Here is a 23,841-nt window from a genome sequence, read left to right as displayed (position 1 = left end):
GGCAGCCACGATGAGGTTTCTAGGAAAATCTCTTTTCCCAGGAGCTTCCAGAGTCCCCTAGCAGAGCTTTCACAATGAGCCCTTTTCTGATGATGTGCTGCTGCTGTTCCATTACCGCTTGGTCTATAGCTCAGTAAGCAGCTCTGCCCCTGACCCCCTGCATGACTTTGGCCTAGGAGCTTATCCCCTTTTTCCAGAGGAGGAAACAAGTCCAGAGAGGTTACAATTCCCCGCTTTCCCTACATTTAATAATTGTGGTATTTGTTAACTACTTACTATGTGCCAGGCACTATACTAAGTGTTGGGGTAGTTACGGACTAATTGGCTTGCTGTGTAATCACTCCCTTAACTGCTTTGGGATTGTTTCCCCACCTGTAAAATGAGGATAAGCTCCCCGCTCTCTCTTAGGTTGTGAGCCCCATGGAGGAAAGGGGCTGTGTCCAATCTGATTATTGGATCTACCTCAAGGCTTAGCACAGTGCTTGGCCCATAATTATTAGTAAGCACTTAATTAATACAATCATTGTTATTCATTTAGGAAAGACTGTCTACTCTTTGGACTTACCAATCCTGCCACCATCTCCAACAAATATCTGCTCTTCTGGGCCGGAAGCATGGGAGGGGTTTAGCCTCACCAGCTTCTTAAGATGCAATTTAGCTACGTGGTTACATTCCAGTTGTGGTGTTCTCCTCTCTAACATTTACAAATAGATACAAACTGGAACATGGGGCTTAGTCCATGGTGGGGCTAAAACTGTGTCTGATCCGATTATCTTGCTGCCCAGCAGACCCGCTCACTGACTTCCATAAAAGCAAACATTTCCTTAGGTCTGTCGCCCACGAGCCACACGATTCTCTCCTTACCTGCTTGTGCCCACAACGGGACTACTAGAAATGCTCCATTCCATTCACATCCATCTCTGCTTTCTGTGAGTGCTGGTCTCCCTCTGTCCCAGTTCCGTCTCTCACCGCTGATCTCTCTCTCTTCTCCCGTCTCCAGCCAATGAACTACGCCAACCCCGTGTACGCCAAGCTATACCTCGATGGCCCAAACTGCCGCAACTCCTTAGGAAGCGTGGATGAGAGGAAAGAACTTCTTCCAAAGAAATTAGAAATTGGAATGAGGGAGACGGTGGCGTAATCTGCCGAGACTTTTATATGCTGTATAAATGTATAAAATATAAGGATTACTTTTCTATGTACCAACCGTATATTCTACTTGTTTGGGAATCGGCATCGCCTCTTTCTTTTCCTCCTTGGTTTTGGGTTCAATTGTTTTCTGTTTGGGATTTGTTTTTGCTGATGACTATTGACTGACCATTTGTACGGTATTTTTATGAAAAAGAAACTGCACTACAGTACGATTTACAACGATGCTGCTGATAGAACACACCTTCGAATTTGTTAAAATTTAAAAAAGAAAAGCATATTCCTTTATAGTGTGAATATGAGCAATCTATTTTGTATGAACTTTTTGGGTTCTACTTAATCAACAAAGATGTTCTCTGCACTTTTTCATTCAGGAACCCGAATGCTGTAATATGTAGAGTGTATCTTTCTTTTCTCTTTTTCCTTCCTGTTAAAAAGGGTGAGAGAACAGTCAGATGGTCTATTCTCTTCTTTGCGCCCATTCGAACCTCCTTCAGAGCCCGATCAAAGTAGGTAACCAACTTCATGATTCCAGTAGTCTTCACTTCGGGAGTCAGTCTTAGGTTGTCCTGCAAGTAAACACGACTTCCCAGAAAAGCTCTTATGCTTCACCTGAAGTCAAGAGATTCGGCTTCGGAAGCTCAGTGGCATTTCTCCCATACGCTATTTGTCCTATGCGTACTGTGGCAGCCCCATTTATGGCACTTGGGGCACAGGGAAAGGCAGAGTGCCACACGCTTATTCAGCCTCCTGCCACCCCCTAGCCATTGCCCAGGAGAAAACCCACACAAGCACACACAGTGACCATGGGAGTCCACAGTCTTTGCCCCAGGGTCGGGAGGAACCGATTGGAGCAGGGACCACTGTAGCAAACACCCTAGTCTCCCACCCAGAGCAGAGAATCTTTCAATACTCTGTAACAAACTTTAAATGTGGAGAGGTTAAGTGTTGGACAACTTACTTTCTGTTCTAAAAAAAATGTAATTCCCCTTCTTTTTTGTTTTTGACCAAAAAGAAGAATACCGGGTGTTTTAGTTATACAAAAAAATATATATATATATATATATATCACATTTTTATACCTAAAGGCACAAAAGATTTATTCACAAGGTACTGAGGAGGGCTTATCTCCTCTGAAAGACATGACTGACATTTCACTGTCCTAATGTATTAACCTAAGAGATGAGATGTTTGTGTGTGGCTTCACCTACTACCCTTTGTATACGCATTAAAAACTGCTGTTTTATAAAATATTTTTTTTGTTGTACTATGTGCATGCCTACTACCTATTTCTAAACCTTGCCATATGGAGGCCTTTCTAAACGATTGATTTATGTAATACTAGTGCAATTTTGCTTGAACAATGTTATGCATATCATAAACCTTTTCAGGTTCTTGTTTGAGTACATTTTTTAAATTGAACAGTATTTTTCATTTTGGTTATAATAGTCATTTTGCCTATGTTTCTACAATGAAGTGTTAAATACTTTATAAAAAATTGTTGACTGACTTATTTAAATGAAATTCTACATATTTAAGTTCTTGTGTTGGCCAGTTTTTAAAGGGAAGGTAGTCATTTTCAGAAGTCCTAGAAAAATGTACTGGGTAGGGGCTAGGGGGAAAGATCGGGGGTTCAGTCAATCAATCCAACATTTTTGCTGGGCACCTGTCCCCCTCTCCAGGGACCCTCATCTATGAGCCAGCCAATCCCCTCTCAAACTGCTCAGACCGCAAGCAATCCCAAACAAAAACCCTCCATTCTCACCGATTACTTAGGCCTGCCTGGCCTGGTCCTGTCCACTGGTGGTGGCCATTTTGAGAGAAATCTTATCCCTGCAAGGGAGAGGAGACAAACATTAAAAAATATTCCTTCCAGCTGATCGGGGGGAAATGGAGATTCTCCTATGTTGTGATCAATCATCTTAGCAGAGATCATGGGCAGTGGATCTCAACCTACCCTCTGGCTACTTCTGCAGGGATAACTGGAGGCAGCCATTTTCAGTGAGGAGTAGCAATATTAGCAGCAGCATCTACTGAGTGTCCAAAATGTAGGATGCACTGGGCTCTTTGGAGGTACAGGATGAAGTGTTACGTTCCTTGCCACCTAGGAGCTTATGTTCTAAAGAAGGGGAGGCAGGGGGACAGACATACAAATACACACACCTAGAGCCCTAAGAGGAATCCAACTCAAAAGAATGGTAATTATATACCAAGTCTTTCCCATTACATTGGACTCTCCCAGTGGATGCACCAGTGGATGCCCTCCCAACCTGGGGTGGAGAAAACCCACTAAAGGTCAACCCCACTCCCAGGGTGTGGGGTGGGTTTTCTGATGAAACTAACAAGTCCCCTAAGATGAAGGAATCCATCACACCTCCGAGCAACTCTAATCGAGTGAAGGTCACCAAGCCACAGAGAATGGTCATACATACCGGGACTCGGCCCTGTCCCACTCCAGAATTGGCTCCGACTAGGTGTTTTGCTGCAGGAGGGTGGTGGAGTATCTGGCTCCTGAACTGGTCCCCAGAATGGGATGGGAGAAAGGGAGTCTGCTTTCCTGTATCGTCAGCTTTCTGAAATGAAAATTTTTCCATGCATCAGACTTCCAGTGGTGTTTTAAGTGGCTCAGCCCCACTGTCCATCTACCCAAGACTCTGTTTCAGACAACCAACCACTCTAGGATGCAGGTTGCCCTCCCGGACACCCATCTTTGTGTTTAGAGTTGGTCCATGCAGCACCCTGACCCTCCCCTCTCCATCCCTGACTCTCCCCCAGGATGCAGTACAGACCATCCAACAGACCATCCAACACCCTTGCCTCTCCCCTCTCCCTCAGTGACCCAGCGTATACCGTCCGATACCTCTGATTCTCCCCCCCATCCTTGACTCTCCCCCAGGACCCAGAATGGACCATCCAACACCCCAGACTCAATCAGTCATATTTATCTTAATCTTTAAAGCACTCAATCACCTTGGCCCCTCCTACCTCGTACCTTGCTGTTCTCCTAGAACAAGCAGCCCACACACTTGGCTCTTCTAATGCCAATCTTCTCACTGTATGGCAATATTGATTATCTGGCCTCTCGCCCTCATCCTGCCTCTGTCCTGGAATGTTCCCCCTCTTCATATCTGACAATCACTCTCGCCCGACCTTCAAGGCCTTATTGAAGGCATATCTCCTCCAAAAGGTCTTCCCTAAGCCCTCTTTTTCCACCCATTCCTGCATTACCCTGATTTCCTCCCTTTATTCATCCCTCCCTCAGCCCCACAGCACTTATGTACATAGCCATAATTTACAATATTACTGTCTGTCTCCTCCTACAGACTGTGAGCTCATTGTGGGCAGGGAATGTGTCTACCACTTTTGTTGTATTGTACTCTCCCCAGAGTTTAGTACAGGGTTCTGATTCAGTAAGTGCTCAATAAATACTATTGATTGATTACTATTGAGCACTCACTGTGTGGAGAGCACTGTATTTAGCACTTGGGAGCATATGATATAACAGAGTTGGTAAACACATTCTCTGCCGACTCTCCCCCAGGATCTAGCAGGGACCATTCAACATCCCTGACTCTCCCTCTAATCAAAGCTACTTTTTGAAGTGCAAAGCACTCAAAAAGTACTTGGGAGGGAGTACAATAGTGATAAAAGACTGATCCCTACCCTCAAAAATTGAGAATTTAGAACCTAGACAGCCACTGCCACTCACAGAGAGTGGGACGAGGAGACCGCAGGAATGCTACAGCTTTGACAGTGAGAATGTGGAAGGAGAAATAGATGAACAAGTGCAAGTTAATCTAAGAATAAGCAGCAGTACTAAGGTGTATGAACATAAGAGAGCAGAACGGCTTTTGGATGGAGTCATGGCTGAAAATCAGTAGAAATAGCAGATGGATTTTATCACACCACCGAAGATCAGGAAGGATGCGGAAGATGAAAAGACCTGATCAAACTTGTTTCTCTGACCTTCTCTGACCCTTATCTGACATCTGTAGTCATCAGCACTACATGAGAATCAACTCCACTCCTCCAAATTGGTTTCTAGTAAACAATTAATTTTAAATACTTGCAATTGGTTTTCTTTGCAACCTTGATGAAGAACTGATAACAGAATTTTCACACAATCCTGTACTCCCGCCTTGAGCAACCAGGCCCCCAGCAGTGCCAATTCAGGCAATTCTCAGGCCCGGTGCATTATGGGAATATCGTTCCCCTGTTCATCCCTCTCATTTCTTCAAACGTCTTAATAAAAATATGCATTACAGGAGAAATAATTAAAATAACCAGCCAAATTTCTAAAGGGCTTCCAACAACATCATCTGCTTTCTCCTAACATGTGGTTGGCATTTTTTCTGTCACTGTAGGCAGCACCATCATCCATCTGTCTCACGAATCCACAACCTGACTTAATCCTCAATTTGTCTCTCCCATTCAACCCACATATTCAACCTGTCATCAAGTCCTGTTGGTTCCACCTTCACAGCATCTCTAAAATCTGCCCTTTCCTCTCCATCCTAATTACTACCATGCTGTTCCAAGCACTTACCGTATCCTGCCCTGACTACTGCATCTTCCTCCTTGCTGACCTCCCATTCTCCCATCTCTCCCCAGTCCAGTCCACACTTCACGCTGCTGCCCAAGTAATTTTTTATAAACATTTAATCTAGCTTTTCCCACTCCTCAAGAACTCCAGTGGTTGCCTATCCAACTCCACATCAAACAGTAACTCCTTACTCAAACAGTAATTCCTTACTATCAGTTTTAAAACACTCAATTACCTTGCCGTCTCCTACCTTACCCCCCTTATTTCCTACTACAACCCCTATCAGCATATTTTGCTCCTCTAATTCCAACCTTGTCGCTGTACCTTGATCTCTTCTATATATCCTCCCTATGTCCTAGAACCCCCTCCCGCTTCATATCTGATAGGCCACCACTCTGCCCACCTTCAAAACTTAATTAAAATCCTATTTCTTCCAAGAGGCCTTCACTGACAAAGACTTCTTTTCATTCAATCATATTTATTGACCGTTTACTGTGTGCAGAGCACTGCAGTAAGCATTTGGGAGAATATGACAATAAATAAACACATTCCCTGTTCTGCATCTCCCTTGCAATTGGATCTGTACCTTTTAAGCACCTGATATTCACCCCATCCTCAGCCGCTCAGCACTCACATACATATCCCTAAATTTTTTTACTTTCTCCTCTTCTAGACTGTAAATTTCTTGTGGGCAAGGAACCTGTCTACCTACTATTGTATTGTATTCTCCCAAGTGCTTGTATTGTATTCTCCCAATGTCCCCCTCAGACATTTCACAAGGTGGACCGGCCCAGCGATATGGGCAGCTACAGAGGGTGGAGTGCCAGCCCTGAGAGAGCAGGCCCAGGTATCCTTCTGGGCAGGAGTCTTCATAGCATCATCACTGGTATGGTGCTAAGTGCATAGAACAGTGCTCTGTACACAGTAAGGGCTCAGTAAATACCACTGATTGATCATCATCATATCAGTGAAAATCCACACTGAAAATATTCCTCCCTACATAAATACCAAGGAGAGAAACAAAATGTAACAGGGGAAGACTGACTGTTGGGTTGATTCCAGTAGCGTGTTGGGAATTATTAGCGGGAAAGCCATTCATTCATTCATATTTATTGAGTGTTTACTGTGTGCAAAGCATTGTACTAAGAGCTTAATACAATATAACAATCAACAGACACATTCCTTGCCCACAACGAGCTCACAGTTTAGAGACAGGAAGATCAACTCCTTCTGCATCTAAGGGTCTCCCAGAGGACCCAAAAACCACCTTGCGGGATGAGATTCCTGCTCTGCAGCAGCCAGCTATTTCACTATCTACCTGATTAACTTGTATCTACCCCAGCACTTAGAACAGTGTTTAATTATTCTGATATTTGTCAAGTGCTTACTATGTACCAGGCACTGGGGTAGATACAAGATAATCGGGTTGGACACAGTCCCTGTCCCACAGAGGACTCTTTACAGATGAGGTAACTGAGGTACAGAGAAATTAAATGACTTGCCCAAGGTCACACAGCAGACAAGCGTCAGAGTCAGGATTAGAACCCAGGTCCTTCTGACCCCCAGGTTCTTTCCCCTAGGCCACACTGCTTCTCCAACCCAGAAACCATCCAGTGCCTCTGTTTCCTAGCCTGATTCACTGGCCAGCCCCTGTGCCCTCTGGGAAACAGGCTCTCGGGCAGCAAGGCACATTCTCTCCCAGCCCAGAAGCCCATTAACCACCAGACCCTAATGGATCTATTAGTCTACAGCACCTCAACGCCAGTCCTTACCCTGTGTGTGACGCAACTGCAACACCCGATGGTAATCAGAGAATCAGACAAAGAGCTGCGTTTATATTTCCTAGGATGAAAAACTCCATTAACCGCTTGATGTTAATGGCCAAACTTAATAAGTATCGTTGACCAACGAAGCCTGCATTAAAAGAGCATTAGCATTTGGGACAGAATGGGGCCTCAAGCCAGACTGCCTTGTTCAGAGAAGGCTCTGTCCTGTCCTGTACTGCCTTGTTCAGAGAAGGCTCTGTCCTGTCCTGGATGGACTTTCCTGGGTCTCAATGCCCACTTTTCCAGATAAGATAAGCTGCAAGGTTTCTCCATGTGGCTGCCAGCTATGGTTTAATCAGATGGTTCTATCCAAGCTCACTCTTGACTCTCCCACTCCTTGTTCCTTTGTTCACACTCTTCCCACCAGCATGGAACTCCCTCCTTCCCGCCCTACATCGGACCAACCCCAGCTCTGGCCATATTCAAATCCCTCCTCAAGCCCCACCTCCTCCGAGTCACTAAATGGCTGCCAGTCAGGGAACATTTCCACCAACTCTGTCCTACTGTCCTCTCCCAAGTCCTTAGAACAGAGCTTTGCATGCAGTAAGTGCTCAATAAATACCATTGATTGATTGATTAATTTAATAACTCTCATTTGTTAGCCTCCACAGCCCAGTCAGCCTGGCTAACATTTCTAAAGCTTGGGATCCCCCAGCAAGCCATCAGTCACATCAGTCCCTCCCTTTCCTGGGGGACAAGGTTGGATAGGCCTCTTGCAGCCACTTCCATTATCATCTCTAATCTTGCTGTGGAAATAATAATAATAAAACCCCAGTGATTGGCCGAGCGAGAAGGCAGAATCACCAAGGAGATGCAGTATTTATCATCTGCACTTATAAATACCGTACGGATAAATGCTAGTGCGAGAGGGTGAATGTCTCATCCAGCTGCTGCCTAAAGAAGAAGCAATGAGGAGGAGGCAGCGGCAAGGTGGACACTGAGAACAAAGTTACGACAAACTGGGGGGGGCTAAGGGACGGCACACGGATGCTGACCAGGAGACCAACAGCATGGCAGAGTTCGCCACGGCCCTAGGCATACTCTTAGTAGAAAAGGGAACACTGTTCCTGATACATTGAGTTATAAATCAATCATCAGTCAATTGTATTTATTAAATGCTTACTTTGTGAAGAGCACTGTACTAAGTGCTTGGGACAGTACAGTATAACTATATAACAGAGACGTTCCCTGCCCACAACAAGCTTACAGTCTAGAGGGGGAGACAGACATCAATACATATAAATATTTTACAGATATATACTTAAGTGTTGTAGGCTGGGAAGGGGAATGAATAAAGGGAGCAAGGCAGGGCAGTGCAGAAGGGAGTGGAGAAGAGGAAAGGAAGGCTTAGTCAGGTAACGCCTCTTGAAGGAGATGTGACTTCAGTAAGGCTTTGCAAAGTTAGAGAGTAATTGTCTGTCGGATATGAGGAGGGAGGGCACTCCAGGCCAGAGGTAGGATGTGAGTGAGAAGTTGACAGTGAGATAGACAGGATGTTCAGTGCATACTGTGTGCAGACCACGGTACTGACCACTTGGGAGAGAACAATTTAACAAAGTCAGTGGACACCTTCCTTGCCCACAAAGAGCTTAACAGGATTGAAAGCCTACATAAAAACTCACCTCCTCCTGGAGGCCTTCCCTTACCATTGTCATATTGGTTAAGAATTTACTATGTACCTGTCTCCCCTATCACTTGTGTGCAGGGATAATGTCTACCAACTCTATTGTAAGCAACACCACCTAGCGGATAGAGCATGGGCTTGAGAGCCAAAAGAACATGGGTTCTAATTCTGGTTCTGCCACTTGTCTGCTGGGTGGCTTTGGGCAAGTCACTTAATTTCTCTGCACCTCATCTCCTCATCTTTAAGATGTGGATTAAGACTGTGAGTCCAATCTGATTTGTTTGAATCGACCCTAGCGCTTAGTACAGAGCCTAGCTTATAGGAAGAACTTAGATACCACAATTATCATTATTACTCTTCCCAGCACTTAGTTCAGTGCTCTGCACACAATAAGCACCCCATAAATACTATTAACTAATACTAACAATTATCGTGGTATTGGTTGATTGCTGACTGTGTGACAAACACTGTGCTAAGTCTTTGGGTCATCAGATCATCAAAACAGACATAGCCCCATCCCATATGAGGGTCACAGTCTAAATGGGAAGGAGCGGGTATTGAATCCCTAATTTACCAAAGAGGAAACTGAGAAGTTAAATGACTTGCCCAAGATCACAAAACAGCCAAGTGGCAGAGCCAGAATTAGAACCCAGGTCCCCAGCTGCCACTCCCAGTTCTGTGCTCTTTCTACTAGGCCATGCTGCTTCATCCTTCCTCACCTCCATCATCAAGAGCAGCAGCCTGGGGCATGCCCTTCACAGGGCAACATAACACATCCCACTAAGTCGCCCCAAGCTCCAGGGCACCCACTACCCAACCTTCCTGAAGGAGAGATCGTGAAGGGAGACCCCCCGCGGACCAGAAGACCCAAGGGCGTTCAAAGCAACTTTCCAGGAGGAACAGCTCTCCAGTGCTGACCTGTGCTCCCAGTTCCAGGTCTGGAGCTGGAAGCAGAGGTCCACCTGCAAGGCTGGACCTGCACCACCAAGATGACCAATCCCCACTGCATCCACTGCTCGGGACAAATTGAAATCCACACTTTCCGTGAGCCCCAGAGACCACAGACCTGTTAATGTTTCTGCTCCAAATGTCGGCCCCCGCGTTATTATAAACAAGAACCTAAATCAGGGCAACCATTTCCACCCTCTAAACAAAACATTAAAAGAGGAACAACAAAATTAGGAGCACTCATATATTTCCAAACTCCAATATACGTCTCCCAGCGGCTCTGGAAAGCAGACATAACTAACCACTGCTGTAATTCAAGGTGTGTGCGTGGCAACCAAGTGTAATTAGTTTGGTGCATGTGAGCTATTTACCACATGAAGGTTAAAAAGGTCAGGTTTTTTCCGAAAATTAACAAAGAGCTGTCTGAGGCTTATTAAAAGCATGGTTCATGTTAAAAGGTGCTTTTGAGAAAATGGTGTTTGTAATTACTGAGAATTATGCTTGAAAATGTTCTAGTGTTGAACCAGTGCGGAAAACATGGCATCTCACTGATATACACACATCTTTTCTGTTGCGCTCTGACTTTCAAGGGATGTCCTAAGGTAGGAAATCAAATGGGATTCTCCCCAGCCAGAATATTTTTCCCATAGTTCCATGACTTTAGCAGGGGCATCCTGAGGTCATCCAGCAAATTGTCCCTGCCTCTGGGTGGAACTGCATCCAACTCAGATGACTGGGGAACGATGGTGCGTGGGTGGGAGGACACTACATAAGTCAATATGGACCCAAGTTCAGTGGGAGATCAAAAATGGAGAAGTGCTTCCACCCAACCTCATCCTTCATGGCCAAGTTTTCCATGCTCAGAATGAACTGGCAAGACTACCCTAGTCTCAGGCCACACTGTAAACCTCGATGGTCGGCTGGAGAGAAGAAGATATGGGAGAAATAAGGTGGGTGACGTTAGCTTAAAGCGTCTCTTCGTGGGTGTTTCTGCTTCTATTGAAAGGGCTCATGTTTAATCCTGCTGCTGGGGCTACCAGCCTCACAATCCTTATCCCGCTGTTCTAGAATGGCTGGCTGTGGGGTGGGGGAGGGCTGGGCGGTGGAAGGGGGTGGACTGGGTCACTGATCCAGCGGGGCCAAGAGTGCTCACTAGCCAGAGAAGGCTTCCAGGGAGGGCTTGAGTGGAGACTCTAAGAAGGTTTACTGCAATTGCACATTTAATGGGTGACAGAGACTCTGTGTGAGAGTAAGGGAGAAGGATGTTTGTGTTGCTTCTGTGCTTTTGTGTTAGTGAGTTGTGTTTATGTCTATGTTCTTTGTGAATACTTGCATAAACATGGGTTTTGGGTGTGCATGTGTTTTAAGTATTTGTATGAGGCCTGTGGGTGAGTTTGTGTTGAGTTTGCCTATGTGGTTTGTATGCCTGCTTGTATGCATCTGTATGTGTTTTTTTATGTGTGTTTCCATTTCAACAGACATGGAGAATCATCCAAAGTCCTAGAGATAGCTGGAGATCCACATCCAAGATGACACCCAAATGACTGTAAACTGCATCACTGAAACCACCAGGCCCCACGTGGTGATGTTAAAACTAAAGAAAACCCAGATGGTGTATCAGCCTGCACCAGGGAAATCATACACATGACCAAATATTCATACTGACAACACTCAAGGTAAAAGCTATGACATAATTCTGTAACTTTGGCAGCAAACCGACCCACAATCCAATGATAAACCAAAATGTAGAAAATCGAATCAAGAAGTCAGCAGATCCTGTAGGAGCCTGTCAGACAGTGTGTGGTGGCAGTGTCGTAAATGAAGGCTTACAGAGCTGTAGTGTTGTCCAACCTTCTCTAGGCTAGAAGACCTGGACCCTACACAGGCACCATATCTGGAGAAGAGCATAGCCTAGTGTATAGAGCCTGAGCCGGGAGTCAAAAGAACTTGGGTTCTAATCCCGGTTTTGCCACGTGTCTGCTGTGTGACCTTGGGCAAGTCACTTAACTTCCCTGAGCCTCCATTGCCTCATCTCTAAAATGGGGATTAAGGGTATGAACCCCATGGGTTACAAGGACGGTGTCCAATATAATTAACTTATATCTAACCCAGTGTTTAGAACAGGACTTGGCACATATTAAGAGCTCGATAAATACCATAATTGTAAATATTATTATTATTATCTGTCTTACGACCAGTTCCACTGATGGCACTTAGGGGCAAGACTCAATATCAGTTGGCAAGACAGGAGCACGAACAATGTTCCTACTTGGATGGTGAACCCCATGTTGGACAGGGAGTATGTTCAATCTAATTAACTTATACCTTCCCTAACACTTAGAACAGTGTTCGACACATAGTAAGAGCTTAATAAATATCATTTTTAAAAGATGTTCTGGGACATAGCCTCGTAGCATCAGAGTTCTGCTCCCCTAACTCAGCTACGCTGAGGGAGACATTTGAGGAGGACAACAGCAGGAGACCCAAATACCTGCTATATGCAGAGCTAAAACCTGCTATATCCAGTGCAGAGGAATCATCTTTAAGATGGTAAAACAAAACCCCAGGCCACGTTGTCTCCTAGCTGAAACCTGGGAAGATCCACACAGCACCAGCACTGCATACTGCCACAGGGAAAGGAATGGCACTCTGAACAAAAGCTTCATAAGGAAAGGGAGACAAAGAGGCCAAAGAGAAAACAGCTTCGGAGGCTGCAAACATTGCTGACTTTGCATCCCTGACTTGTCCTTAGAGTCACAGATTTGGGTTCGGGCTCAACCTCTTCACAGACAGCGAATGCTCAGTGCTCTCTCCATCAGGGCTCTCCAGGGAGAGAGGAGAAAGGACAAATCTGGATGAACTGACCTGGATGGAATCCACCCCCTGGCTTTGACAGAACTCCTTCTGGAAAGCATATTGTAATGGGAATCGTTTAGCATTCCCCAGATGCCTATAAGCCAAAGATTCTGGCCAATCCTTCGATGATTTGGGAGTTTTCATTCAAATGGTGCATTAAAAATTAACACCCACCCTTAAAACCACGGGTATGATTAATTCTCTTTTGCATTTTTTATTCCCCAGAAGGCAGTGTTTTATGTAATATGCTGACATCATTGAGGTGTATCTCCTAGGTCTGAGAAACGTTTATGGGAAGTCTGAAATTGTGCTTCAAGTCCATCTATTTCCATTTTCTGCTTTTAATCTTTCAGGACTATCTGTTTTCAGTGACATTGTTTAGATTTTCTTTTTTGAAAATCAATACTATTTTTAGCATAAATTGATTTGGGAGACTTAAAAGAAGAAAATACAAACCAGTATCAGTGAAGGAGGGAGAGGCCTTATAATATGATTAGTTTGTTCTGTCTGTCTCCGCATTTTACCACAAGCTCTTAGAGGATATGGTTTGTGTATCTTAGACTCATACTATCATAATAAGTTCTGTGTAGACAGGGAACCTGTCTACCAACTCTGTGCATGACTTAGTGGAAACAGCACTAGCTTGGGAGTCAGAGGTCATGGGTTCTATTCCCAGCTCCACTACTTGTCTACTGTGTGGTCCTGGACAAGTCACTTCACTTCTCTGTACCTCGGTGACCTCATCTGTAAAATGGGGATTAAGACTGTGAGCCCAATGTGGGCAACCTGATTATTTTGTATCTACCCCAGCACTTAGAACAGCGCTTGGCACATAGTAAGCATTTAACAAATACCATCATCATTAATATTATTATTAATCTCCTAAGCACTTTATACAGTGCTCTACACAAAGCACTAAGTAAATGTGACCGATTGTGTCTTGCACATGTGGTGTTCTGTAGACACCCCAGTGACTGAGATAAGAATTATTTTTGATTTTATAGAGCACTTTTATTCCCAAATCATTAGCACATCACTTAACTCATTTTTGTCCTCAAAACATCCCTATGAAAAGAGAAAGGCAGGTATCATCTCCATTTTACAGATGGAGGCCCTGAGTGAGATAAGTGACTTGCCCAAGGTTACCTAGAAGACCAGTGGTGGAACTGGGATTGGAACCCAGATCTCCTTATTCCCAGCCCTGGGTAGGAGAAGGAGAAGATAGGCAAGGAACATGTGTTCTAATTCTGCTGTATTGAACTCTCCCAAGCTCTTAGTACAGTGCTCTGCACATAGTAAGTGCTCAATAATCAAGTAGAATGAGGGGAAAAAAGGAGGAAGAGGAGGAGGACGACAAAGAGGAGGAGGAGGAAGAAGAGAAGGAGGAAAAAAAGGATGATGAGGAGAAAGGAGAAGGAAACTCAGACCAGTTTCCCTGGGGCAATGTATTTAGCTCATGACATACCACGCTACAGCACCCTCACATTTTCTCCTCTGACAGAACTTTTACCAGTATAATGGTTAACTCTGAAAAATATCAAGTTTTTCTTCATTTCACTTCCCAGGGTGAAACTAAACAAAATCAAATGGAACTTTCTCTAAAAATCTGCTTAAGGGTTCAGTTTAGGAAGCAAGTGAGCTAAGCCTCTCATCTTTCTGAAGAAAAAGCTGGCTTTTTCTTCAAGAGTAATTGGGTCCTGGCACCATCTCCTCAGTCCTCCGTGGACTTAATTGGCTTCACTTACCGCTACATGCAGCATCTCCCCGACGGCACCAGCAGACACGAGCCTGCCCAGCCGGCCAGCTTCAACATTCCCCAACTCCACACAGCTCCCTGCATCTCCTGTTCACACGTGGGGTCTCTCTCTCTCTGTCAAAATGGCTTTGGGTCTATGCCTTGCAAGCCCATGTCCTAGAATAAGAACGCGAGAGCAAGGAGAAGCATCTCAATGTTTCTGATTGATTAGAACTGACCGGTCAGGCTGGTTTGTCTGAAATGTCCACTTCTCCCAGAAGCTTGGGGCAGGGGGAGAAGGGAGTGGGATGGGGGTGGGAAGCAGAGAGCTGGCTTTACTGTGGTTTGATGGGCCCATCTGCTTAGTGTGCCTTAGAAAAGGCGGGGGCTTCAAGGAACTGCCAGCCATCGGAGCCGGACTCTATGGGCCTCAGAGCGACAGCTCGCCTCCCGGTAGCATCACACCAACCCGGCACAGGCCCAAAACTTAATTAGGGGCACCAGGAGTCTGAGAATATGCACGATTGCCGCCTGCCGAGTTTCCACAAGCTTTCAGAGAGGCTGTGAGCGTATGCTGGAGGGCAAGGATTTCCGCCAGAAGAGCATAGTTACTGGTGAGCTGCCCGGGATCTGACATGAGCACTCAGTTCGGTCAGACTGTCCTGTCCCCCATCAATAATTGCGGCCTCCCCAGCGTCGATGAGTCGGGCGGGGTTCGGTCTGTGCCTGGGAATTCAGGGTCTCAGCCATGGGACTGCACCAGGGGAAACTGAAGCAAAAAAGCAAGTGACCTAATCCCTGTCTGCCCTCTCCCAGGCCAGAGCTGCTCTTCCTTCAAGAAGGAGGAAGAGATGCAGTTTCTCCTCCCCCACTCCCTCACTCCTTCACCTCCTGTTTCCCTGACCCCTCTCCCAGTGCTGTTAAGGATAAGGACTGGAAGAGATTGGCCGGCAAATGGTTGGCGCGGCGACCCATCTCCCAGGATAAGTGTGCTCTGCACACAGTAAGTGTTCAATAAATACAATTGATTGATTGATAGCCTTGATTAAAGCACCCTTCTTTTCTGGCCTAGTTGAGTCTGGGCTTTATTGTAGGACTGATTTAATTCCCTCTTCCAAAGCTGGGGATTTGGGACAATGGCCTCAACAACTCCATCAGCTCCGAGGAGATAGAGGGTAGTACATGGACGGGGAGTCGGCTTGGTGCCAGGAGACCCGGGTTCTAGTGGCCACCCTGATCAATTTAGTCTTTCTGGGGCTCAGGTTCCTCACTGTGGTATTTGTTAAGTACTCATTACATGCCAAACATTATACTAAGCACTAGGGCAGATATAAGATGATAATAATAATAATAATGTTGGTATTTGTTAAGCGCTTACTATGTGCCGAGCACTGTTCTAAGCACTGGGGGAGACACAGGGGAATCAGGTTGTCCCACGTGGGGCTCACAGTCTTAATCCCCATTTTACCGATGAGGGAACTGAGGCACCGAGAAGTGAAGTGACTTGCCCACAGTCACACAGCTGACAAGTGGCAGAGCTGGGATTCGAACTCATGACCTCTGACTCCAAAGCCCATGCTCTTTCTACTGAGCCACGCTGCTTCTCAATCAGGCCCCACATGGAGCTCACAGTCTAAGGGTGGAGGAAGAACAGGTATTGAATCCCCATTTTGCACATGAGGGACTGAGGCACAGAGAAGTGAAGTGACTTCCAGATAAAGTAGTGGAGCCAAGATTAGAACCCAGGCCCTCTGACTCCGAGGCCCTCATCTGTACACTGGGGCTTCAGTACCTAGTCTCCCCATTAGTCTGTGATCCCCTTGTGGGACAGGGACTGCATCTGACCTGATTAACTTGTATCTTCCCCAGAGCTTAGATCTGCACTTGACAGACAGTAAGCCCTTAACAAATACCATAATTATTATGATTTGGGTTTGGAGCAAAAGGAGAGAAAGGAGAAAGTTCCTCTTCGGGAGAGCCTGCCCTCTGCCTGCCAAGACCTGTTATCTTGCTAGCTCGGTGGTAATTATGCGATGAAATTGTGTGTGAAAAGCAAGCCTTTCCAGCTACGAATTTGGATAAAGGTTGAAAAGAGGTTATATTTAGCATAACTGTCTTTCCGATGATCCCTTTTACCCTCCAGGCTAGAATCTAATTTTTCCTCTTCCTTCGCTCCAGCGAGGTGATAATCCCGCCTCCTGCTCTGAGCTTCTTCATTCCATCTTCCTCAGCTCCTTCCTTCCTTTCCTCCTCCCTCCCTCTGAGCCACGAGAGAGAACCAGCCAGCAGGAGTCGCCGAGAGGCACCCTGGCATGGACTTGGAATACTGCAACATTGGAACCCAGAAGATAGGGGTTGGTGGGAAGGAAGGAGGTGGGGTCTTAGGGGGAAAGGAGAAGGGAACCAGGAGTCATTCCAATTGCTCCCCTCTGGTGGGTTTGCAGAAATTTCATGTGACACACAAGTCCGGCTTTCCCCTTCCCTTACAAACCACCTGCTCCATTTCCTCCCTCCCCTTGTTCTTTATCAGATTCCATCTCATTCAACGCCCTCTGGCCTGTTTTCCGGTGTGTTCTCTTGGGTTCCCTGCTCTGTGTTCTCTCTCTCTCTCTCTCTCTCCAGTAATAACATCCTGGATCTGAATACCTCCTGCACATTAATTATCCAACTTCATCCTCCCCTCATTCCAGTGAGATAGGGAGAGGTGGGCATTATTATTCTTTTAATCATAATTACAACCGTTGTATTTGTGAATCGCTTACTCCGTGCCAAGCACTGTACTAGGGTATCTACCTGGGGTAGATACAAGATCATCAGGTCAGACACAGACCCTGCCCCAAATGGGACTCACAAATGAGAGAACATTTTACAAAGGAGCATAATGAGGCCCAGAGACGTTAAGAGATTTGTTTAAAGTCATACAGTAGCCAACAGCAGAGCTGAGACCAAAGCCAGATTTCCCGGACCTCTGCTCCTAACATCAGGCTACACTTTCTCCCGTGGGTATTTCCTAAGCAGCCTTGTCCTTCAGAGTCATGCTAGGGAGACGGCAAGGGTTCTTCCCCCAACAGAATCTTGGATCTGGATTTCATTTCACTGGGGATAAATCAATCCTGGCTGCTGCCACCTTCAATTTCAGCCTTCCTAGGTAATGGAGCCCAGAGTTCTGTTAGTGTCAATCCTGAGGTACCTTCACCAATCAACCAACCAACCAATCAACAGTATTCGATGAGTGCCTTTTGTGTGCCGAGTACCAGGCTAAATATTTGGGAGGGTATAGCCTTAGTAAAAGCACACCTCCTCCTAGAGGTCTTCCCCAATTAAGCCCTCATTTCCTGTTCTCCCACTCCCTTCTGCAGTGCCCTTGCACTTGGATTTGCTCCCTTTATTCACTCCTCTCTCAGCCCTATAGCTTTTATGTGTGTGTATATATATATATGTATATATAAATATATAAACATCTGTCTCCCCTCTAGACTGTAAGCTCCTTGTAGACAGGAAACATGTCTTCCAACTCTTTTATATTCTACTCTCCCAAGTGCTTAATGCAGTACTCTGCACACAGTAAGTGGTTAATAAATATGATTGACTGACTGATACAGTAGAGGTATAAGACAAAATCCCTGCTTTTAATGAGTTTACAATATACTGCAGGAGATGCCCAAAATAATTACAGAGAAGAGAAATGGGATGGAATGATGGACAGGTGAAGAAATGAATGGAACCTCACAATCCTGAGGCACAGAAGCACCTAGGATTGGAGAACTGCCTCAGGATGGGTCACCACTGCCATCATCATCCCTGAGGGCCTGATTTTTTTCTTTCTTATGGCATTTGTTAAGAGCTTACTATGTGCCAGCTACTGTACTAAGGATTGGGGTAGATACAAGCTATTCAGATTAGACAAAGTCCATGTCCCACATGGGGCTCATGGTCTTAATCTCCATTTTATAGATGAGGTAACTGTGGCACATAGAAGTGAAGCGACTTGTCAAAGGTCACAAAGCAGCCAAGTGGTGGAGCCAGGATTAGAACTCATGTCCTTTTGACTCACAGGCCCATGCTTTATCCATTATGCTACACTGTTTCTCATTTCCCTTGTTACACAATAATAATGATGATGGTATTTGTTAAGCACTTAGTATATGCCAAGCACTGCCCTAAGCACTGGGGTAGATAAAATAGGACAAGTTTGTATACAGTCTCTCTCCCTCACGGGCCTCACAGTCTAAATACCAAGGAGAAGTGGTATTTAACCCCCATTTTACAGATGAGAAACGAGTTACAGAGAACTTAAGTGACTTGCCCAAGGAGCAAAGGGCAGAGCTGGGATTAGCACACAGGTGCTCGGACACTCGGCCCTGTGCTTTTTCCACTAGGTCATGCTGCTTCGCAGAATACTATATTGCCCAATATAATTCTCTGCATATTATAGGTGCCCAGCACAGCACTCTGTACACAATAAGCATCCAGCACAGTGTTCTTCACCCACTAGGTGCCCAGTACAATGTTCTGCACACAACAGGCATCCAACATGGAGCTCTTCACCCAGTAGGTGCCGGTGCAGTGCTCTTTAGCCACTAAATGCCCAATGCTGCACTCTTTACCCAGTAGGTGCCCAGTATAGTCCTCTGCTCCCAGTAGGCCCCCAGGACCTTCCATGACATACTCTATGGGTTAGAAGTCACTGCTTTCTGGTGCCACCAAGACTAGGATAGTGAAATGAATTGAGTTCTGATGCAACTATCCAGATAATTGAAGGAAAGCATCATCAAATGACTATTTAATGGAGAAAAGATGTATATATTGGGCATGGACCCTCCTGATATTTTCCTAAATCTCTCCTCCCCGATCTGAGAGCCGAACCATGCTCCACTTCTGAACTGGGCACAGAGGGACACCTCTACTGCTTTCCTCTGACAGACAGAACACATTTAAAGAATGCAAGAAAATGCTTAATTCAAATAGGACATTGAAAATAAGAGATTGCTTATCTAGAAAATGAATATCTCTCCCCGTAGTTTCCTGACATGTTCCCAGAATAACTTTAGGACCATGAAAACAGCATTACCTGTTCAGTGAATTGTAATTCTTCCTCTAGACAACCATGGAGAAGAGTATTTTGCTTATTTTCACCTGGTTAAAAATAAAACAATTGTGCCCAAATGGAAACAGCGAGCCCAACTAGGCCGTCTCCTGGAGTGAATGGTGGGCCCAGGTGGCCAAGGATCCCGGATACATTACCATGACCCGATCATCATTCCCTAACCCCTGTGGCAGCATGGAAGTGTGAAATTCCATGCTGGTAGAGCTGGTAGAACATGTCTACCAACTCTGTTACTCTGTTCTGGTGTATTCTCCCAAGAGCTTAGTACGGTACTCTGCACACAGCAAAGTGTTCAATAAAAAATAGAATTGACTGAATAAAACTGAAACTTCGGCTCTTTCTCGCACAAGGGAAAGAGAGGCCATGCTACGGCCCACTGGGGCCTAGACGAAAGAGCACAGGCCTGGGAGTCAAAAGGTTCTAAGACTGGCTCCACTACTCATCTGCTGTGTGACCTTGGGCGAGTCACTTCACTTCTCTGTGTCTCAGTTACCTCATCTGTAAAATAGGGATTAAGGCTGTGAGCCCCATGGACTGTGTCCAACCTCGTATCTTACTACAGCATTTAGTACAGTGCCTAGGACATAATAAGCACTTTATAAATACCATAAAACAGAACCAACTCTCCCACCCAGCCTTTCCCTTGCTGGGCACAGAGATGCGGTCCCTGCTGCAGCTGCCCTCTCCCTCCTTCCCCTCTGTAGGTCACAGTTCTCTGATTCATTTATATTAATGTCTGTCTCCCCCTCTAGACTGTAAACTCATTAAGGGTAGGGAATGTGGCTGTTTATTGTTATATTGTATTCTTCCAAGTGCTTAGTACAGTTCTCTGCACACAGTAAGCGCTCAAAAAATACAACAATGAATTAATGGACGACCCTTCTTTCTAGGAGGTGGAGGAGAGATCAGAGCTCCTTAACCCACATTAGAATTGCCACCAGCCCGTGGGCAAGCCAATTTCAGAAGCGGGCTCATCATCAATCCCCATTTAACCCCACTGCATCAGCTTTAAATCTTGCCAGGGACCAACACAGCGGCTCTCTCCATCAACATCAACGCGCAGCTCACTTTTCGGCCCCTAGCCTCTCGCTGAATGCTTAATCATCTGAGGATTTGTCTCCGTAATCCCAGCTGACTTCTCGTCACCTCAAGGGAATAATAATAATAATGTTGGTATTTGTTAAGCGCTTACTATGTGCCAAGCACTGTTCTAAGCGCTGGGGTAGACACAGGGGAATCAGGTTGTCCCACGTGGGGCTCACAGTCTTAATCCCCATTTTACAGATGAGGTAACTGAGGCATCGAGAAGTTAAGTGACTTGCCCAAAGTCACACAGCTGACAAGTGGCCGATCCGGGATTCGAACCCATGACCTCTGACTCCAAAGCCCGTGCTCTTTCCACTGAGCCACGCTGCTTCTCGGAAGGGAAGGGAAGGGAAAGGGAAGCAGGGGCTGTCTGGCTGGCTGGCTGGCTGCTTCTACGCTGAATCCCTTTACCGTGCTATCCTACTCCAGGGAGTCGATGTGCTTGTTCATTCAACTCCACCTAACGGAAGACTCAGGGTTTGACCTGCGGGTCTGGCCAGTCCCATCAAATTGCACTGCAATCAATTGAATTTGCTGAGCGCTACTGAGTGCAAATCAGAGCACTAAGCATTTGAGATAGAGCACAACAGCACCAAGGCACAAGATTCCTGCCTGCACAAAGGTTCCAGTGTCCCAGGAGAGACAGGCACACAAAAATTATTAACCGTGAGGCCAGGAGGGAGGACAAGGATAGAACAGGAAACAAACAGTATATTGGGACATCGGTGAATGAAGAATTGAATGTTCAGTTGAACTAATGATTGGATTGCCTAAGTGCTGAGGATGGGACTGAAATACTGAGCATCTAAGAGTATTAGCACAAATACTAATTCTGGCACAAAATCGGGTGTTGGCAATCAATTGGGGAGGACTTCCTGGAGGAGGCAAGATTTGGGAAGGGCTTTGAAGATGGAGAGAACTATGATCCGACAGATTTGGGAGGAGATGTTCCAAGCTGGGGGAACAGTGCGAGAGGGTGGGGTTGAAGGCGGAAAGAGTCGAGCAAGGGACAGCTAGATAGTAGGCTCACGCACACCATAGATATTCGTTCAGTGGCATTTATGAAGAGCTTGTATGCCCAAAGCACTGTGCTAAGTGCTGGGAAAGGCTTTTTCATATGTTGCTCTTTTGTGACAAATGTGGAGTGCTTATGTATGGGGGGAGGCGGGGGGTGGTGTGTATGTGTGTGTGAAAGAGAGACATGGAAAGAGAGAAAGGTGGGGGAAAAGAGGAGAGAGGGAGAAAGGAAGACAGAGACACTGCATGAGACTAGGTTGGTACTGGTTTGTGAGCAGGAAAGTCTTATTTTGGGGAAACAGGAAAGAAGCAGTTCAGCCATGTTAAATGGAGTCTGAACAGTCTGATGCATTCAAGGTCTGTTAACAGGTACCGTGGAGATTTTTAGTGGCGTGACTGATGGTGGACCTTTACAAGTCATTTATGTCCTAATTACAAACATTTCTTCCTGATGAAAGTACTTTCAAATCAGAGTACAATTAGCAGATAATGTGGACTTTAAAATCCAATGCATTTTGAACTCATGACTATTTTTCTCAGCAGCAAAGTCTGCAGATATACACATTAAAATTGTCAAACTATAAATGAGGGTCCTCTATTCAACACAGAGAGAACTGCATAAATCCACAGGTGCGTGTGCTGTGCTGGGTCACTCAGGGGAGCGTCAAGTGGTGTTGCCTGATCCAGATTGTTAAGGGTATGGGATGGTCCACTCTGGGTAACTGCAGGGAGAGTCAGGGACAGAGAGGGTGGGTGCCCAGGAGGCTTGGAGGAACTGTGTGTGTGCTGGTGGCTCTCCTGGGCACCTGCCCTCTCTGTCCCTGACTTATTGTCTGTTATAAGAGGGCTGTGTCTGTTATATTGTTATTCATACTCTCCCAAGCACTTAGTACAGTGCTCTGCACAAAGTAAGCACTCAGCAAATATGACTGAATGAATGGAATGGGGAGTGGAGTGGATGGAGCCCAAGAGTGAGCAGTTCCTCCAAGCCTCCTGGGCACCCACTTGGAGACAGAGACCTGTGCTGCGTAGGCTTTGGTTGTGGCTCTAACAGCTTGGTGATAGGGAGAAGCAGCATGGCCTAGCGGATAGAACACGGACCTGGGAGTCAGAAGGACTTGGGTTCTAATCTCAGTTCCATCACTTGTCAGTTGTGTGACCTGAGGTACCTCATCTGTAAAATGGGGATTAAGTCTGTGAGCCCCATGTGGGACAGGGACTGTGTCCAACCTGATTACACTAGCACTTAGAACAGAGCTTGACACATACTCAGCAGTTAAAGCAGCGTGGAGAAGCAGATGCGAAGTATCTCATCTGTAAAATGGAGATTAAGACTGGGAGCCCCACGTGGGACAACCTGATTCCCCAGTGTCTACCCCAGTACTTAGAACAGTGCTCTGCACATAGTAAGCGCTTAACAAATACCAACATTATTAACAAATACCATCATCATCATTAGGGTCTTAGAATCTGAGCCCTGCTTTAAAATGCAGAAAAGATATCATCTGCACACAGTCAAAAGAAAGCAAGAAAATATCAAAAGACCATAGCTGAACTCAGGCCTCTGAAGATCATCTAAAAAGCAACAAAACAAAACAAAGAATACACTTCCTAGTCATTTGATCACAAAACTGTGCTTTTACATTATCTACTATAATCACAGAGTAATTAAAAAGGAAGCAGTATTTGTGTAGGCTGCCTGTTGATACAACACTATCATGGGACTTTTATTGAAGTTGGATGAGAACGGATTATTTATGTAATTACCTGAGGGTGAAGAGAACATTGTTGTCATTTCCTATGTTGGTTCTAGGGAAGAATCAAATAATGATGTGCTTATCTGCAAGGGGGACGAGGTGGAAGAAAGAGAACGATCCTGGAGACTACCAGGGAGCAAGGGGAGGGAAGGGGCTGTGTCTCTTATATTGTTATTTCATACCCTCCCAAGCA

General features: G+C 45.6%; 1 protein-coding gene and 1 long non-coding RNA gene across 2 annotated transcripts in view; one reads left to right on the top strand and one right to left on the bottom strand.

Moving 5' to 3' along the window:
* LRP1B (LDL receptor related protein 1B) overlaps nucleotides 1-2,687 on the top strand; it is a 389,846-nt gene extending 387,159 nt beyond the window's left edge. The window contains 1 exon segment of the mRNA XM_029072223.2: nucleotides 1,001-2,687. Within this exon segment, the coding sequence (XP_028928056.2) occupies nucleotides 1,001-1,141 (141 nt within the window). The 3' untranslated portion in view covers nucleotides 1,142-2,687.
* Nucleotides 1,678-23,841, bottom strand: part of LOC114814257 — an 89,252-nt gene continuing 67,088 nt past the window's right edge. Inside the window, exons 3-5 of the long non-coding RNA XR_003762020.2 lie at nucleotides 3,582-3,722; nucleotides 2,915-2,982; nucleotides 1,678-1,718 (exon numbers count right to left, since the gene is read on the bottom strand). This is a non-coding gene — a long non-coding RNA (uncharacterized LOC114814257). The remainder of the gene's footprint in view (nucleotides 1,719-2,914; nucleotides 2,983-3,581; nucleotides 3,723-23,841) is intronic.

This window comes from Ornithorhynchus anatinus, chromosome 9, assembly GCF_004115215.2.
Source record: "Ornithorhynchus anatinus isolate Pmale09 chromosome 9, mOrnAna1.pri.v4, whole genome shotgun sequence".
In the NCBI taxonomy this organism is placed as follows: domain Eukaryota; kingdom Metazoa; phylum Chordata; class Mammalia; order Monotremata; family Ornithorhynchidae; genus Ornithorhynchus; species Ornithorhynchus anatinus.
The sequence above is the reverse complement of the archived record's forward strand: the minus strand, read 5'-3'. Positions and strand labels throughout refer to the sequence as shown.